The sequence below is a fragment of the Sorex fumeus genome, unplaced genomic scaffold, assembly GCF_029834395.1.
Source record: "Sorex fumeus unplaced genomic scaffold, SorFum_2.1 ptg000028l, whole genome shotgun sequence".
Classification (NCBI taxonomy): domain Eukaryota; kingdom Metazoa; phylum Chordata; class Mammalia; order Eulipotyphla; family Soricidae; genus Sorex; species Sorex fumeus.
In genome coordinates, this window is record NW_026606085.1 from 15958220 (window position 1) to 15961365 (window position 3146).

General features: G+C 47.2%; 1 protein-coding gene across 1 annotated transcript; it reads left to right on the top strand.

Annotated features, from left to right (window-relative positions):
• Nucleotides 1-569: 569 nt before the first annotated feature.
• LOC130024480 (olfactory receptor 10S1-like) lies at nucleotides 570-1550 on the top strand. Its single transcript, XM_056115241.1, has one exon. The coding sequence runs from the start codon at nucleotides 582-584 to the stop codon at nucleotides 1548-1550; it is 969 nt and encodes a 322-aa protein (XP_055971216.1). The 5' UTR covers nucleotides 570-581.
• Nucleotides 1551-3146: the final 1596 nt, after the last annotated feature.

The following is a 3146-nucleotide window of genomic DNA, read 5'->3' on the forward strand; positions in this document are numbered from 1 at the left end:
GATAATTACACAACCAACCCCCAAGGACTTTAAGCACTGGAGGGTTGGCTGCTAAGAGGTGAAATTCTAAAGAACTCCCTGAAGGTGGAGAAGGGATGGGATGGCAGGTTCCTGGCTGATGTAACAGCTCACAGCTCCAGACAAGGCTCCCCTGAAGGTAGGAGATAAACCCCATGTTGCAGCAATAAAACCTGATTGGCCCCCACTTGCAGAATGGCACAGCAAAGAAAGGAGAGGTGTTGCAGCAGGGGAATTCATGCACAAAAAACTAGATATTCCAAGAGAGTAAGATTCATAATCCATACTCATCTTGCCATTACTAAGGCTTGCATTCCTCCAACAAACCCTCCCAGTCCTTTCTGTGTCTCACAAAGATTTATGGATTCAAGACTGATAGGACCCATTTGAGGAGGCAGGAAGGAAAACTAGAATGGACCACACCAATCCCTGGAACCTGTTTATCTTCCTCCTACTTCTGGGACAAGACCAAAATGACGTGCTCCAATAGCTCAGGCTGCTCTCAGTTTACTAAGTAGCAGTGCTGGTCTTGTTCAAAGGCACCAACTAGCCTCAGTGTGAGGATGGCCATAAAGACAGAGGAGCCCAACCAGACAGTGGTGAGCTACTTCCTGCTGGAGAGTCTGATGTACACCTCGGAGCATCCTGGTCTCTTCTTCCTCCTCTTCCTCATCACCTACAGCATCACAGTGACTGGGAATCTCCTCATTCTCCTAACTGTGGGCTCTGACCCTCGCCTCTCCTCCCCCATGTACCACTTTCTGGGGCACCTCTCCTTCCTGGATGCATGCCTGTCTACAGTGACAGTTCCCAAGGTCATGGCAGGTCTCATCACTCAAGAGGAGATGGTCATCTCCTTCCACGGCTGTGCAGTCCAGCTTTACTGTTTCCACTTCCTGGCCAGCACTGAGTGCTTCCTGTACACTGTCATGGCCTATGATCGCTACCTGGCCATCTGCCAACCCCTGCATTATTCGGTGGCCATGAACAGGCGCATATGCACTGGGCTGGCAGGGGCCACTTGGGCCACTGGTGCTATTCACTCAGCCATCCACACCTCCCTCACCTTCCACCTGCCCTATTGTGGTCCTCACCACATCGCCTACTTCTTCTGTGACATCCCACCTGTGCTGCAGCTGGCCTGTGTAGACACCACCGTGAATGAGCTGGTGGTGCTGGCCAACATTGGCGTGGTAGGCACAGGCTGCCTGATCCTCATTATCACGTCCTACGTCTTCATCGTGGGGGCCGTGCTGAGAATCCGCACAGCAGAGGGTCGCCGGCGAGCCTTCTCCACCTGCTCCTCCCACCTCACAGTGGTGCTCCTCTACTACCTGCCACCCATCTCCATCTACCTGCAGCCTAGTGCCAGTGGGCCAGGGGCCGGGGGCCCGGCTGTGTTTTACACAATCATCACACCCATGCTCAACCCTTTCATCTACACTCTGCGCAACAAGGAAGTCAAGCGGGCTCTGAGAAGACTCGTGTGCCGGGGCTCCCCAGGCTCCCCAGCACATAGCCCAGCCCCCTGATCATCTGGGGCAGCCTCTCCACTGTCCGCGGAAAGCCACTGCCCCACATCAGGACCACGGAGAACTTCATCCCTTCCGTTGGGCACAAATCTGATTCAGCCACCTTCAGTTCTGCCAGGGACATTTCCTCCTCCCTTCATCCCAGTGACCTACTTGATGTCTTGGTCAACTCTTGTTCTTTAAAATCAAAGGACTAGTAATGTCCAGTGAAACATTGAGACAAAAGATCGATGGCTCAGAGGTACGTAAACTGCTCTTCATAGACTTCTTTATTTCAGTAAATTGCTATTTACTGAATAATATATATAATAATGTTAAAAGAAAACTGATAAAGAAATTGAGATTCAGACAAAGAATGAAGTTGGCATATTTATCATCTAGCATAAGAGATAAAGCTATAATTTTTAGGAGGCTACAATAAATAGACTAAAAGTTTCTCTCAAGAGGTCATTTGAAAAGAGTCATTATCTGTTTTGATTTTGTTTCTCTTTTTTGTGACTACACTCACAAAGCTGTTTGTCCAAAAATGTTGTAAGAATGTACAGGGCCCAATTGGAGCCGTATTCAAAAACCATCTTCTAGTCTTTGGTAGAAAAGTGACAGGAAATATCTCAAAAGTTTACAATATATCCTATATTTTTAACTATGAGGTTTTTTAAAGAAAACATTATGAAAACCTGAGAACTCATTAATGCATATAGTCTGGGATTGTTATGCTTTTTTATTTTTTATTTTTTTGTTGTTGATAGCACAGCGGGTAGGGCGTTCGCCTTACAAGCGGCCAACATGGCCGACCCGAGTTCGATTCCTCTGCCCCTCTCGGAGAGCCCGGCAAGCTACCGAGAGTATTCGATACGCCAGACACAGTAACAACAAAGTCTCCAATGGAGACGTTACTGGGCCCGCTCGAGCAAATCGACGATCAACGGGAGGGCCTTTACCTTTACCTTTACCATTTTTTTAATTTTATTGAATCACCATGAGATAATTAAAGCTTTCATGTTTGGGTTACAATCACACAATGATCAAACACCCATCCCTCCACCAGTGCACACTCCCCACCAGTAATCTCCCCGGTATACCCCCCTTTCCCACCCTCCCCCTGTCTCCATGGCAGACAATATTCCCCATACTCTCTCTCAACTTTTGGGCATTATGGTTTTACAGACACTGAGAGGTTATCATGTTTGGTCCTTTATCTAAACAACATAGCATGAGGCTCACACCTAAGGATAGTAGATACACGGGACAGGAAGATTGCTCCATAGCTGGAAGCCTGCCTCATGAGCGAAGGGGAGAAGGCAGCTGGAATAGAGAAGGGATCATTATGCTTTTTTATAAAAAGAAAAACTTCTGGGGTACCCAGAGCTACACTGGACAATACTTGGGGTGCCGTACATGTCTTCAGATCGAACATAGAGTCCTGCACTTTCCATGCATATGCTCCACACCTTTAAGTATGTTTTGCACCCCAAGAGAAAAAATATTAGCACTAATAAAATCTAATTTATTAATTTTATCTCTGTGGATTCTTCTTTTTTGGCTTTGTTTTTTTTTGTGGATAGAGGGGTGCTGGGAATTGGGACTGCATCCAGT

Coding starts and splice junctions, on each gene's coding strand:
- LOC130024480 (XM_056115241.1), top strand. CDS start 582: ATGGCCATAAAGACAGAGGAGCCCAACCAGACAGTGGTGAGCTACTTC.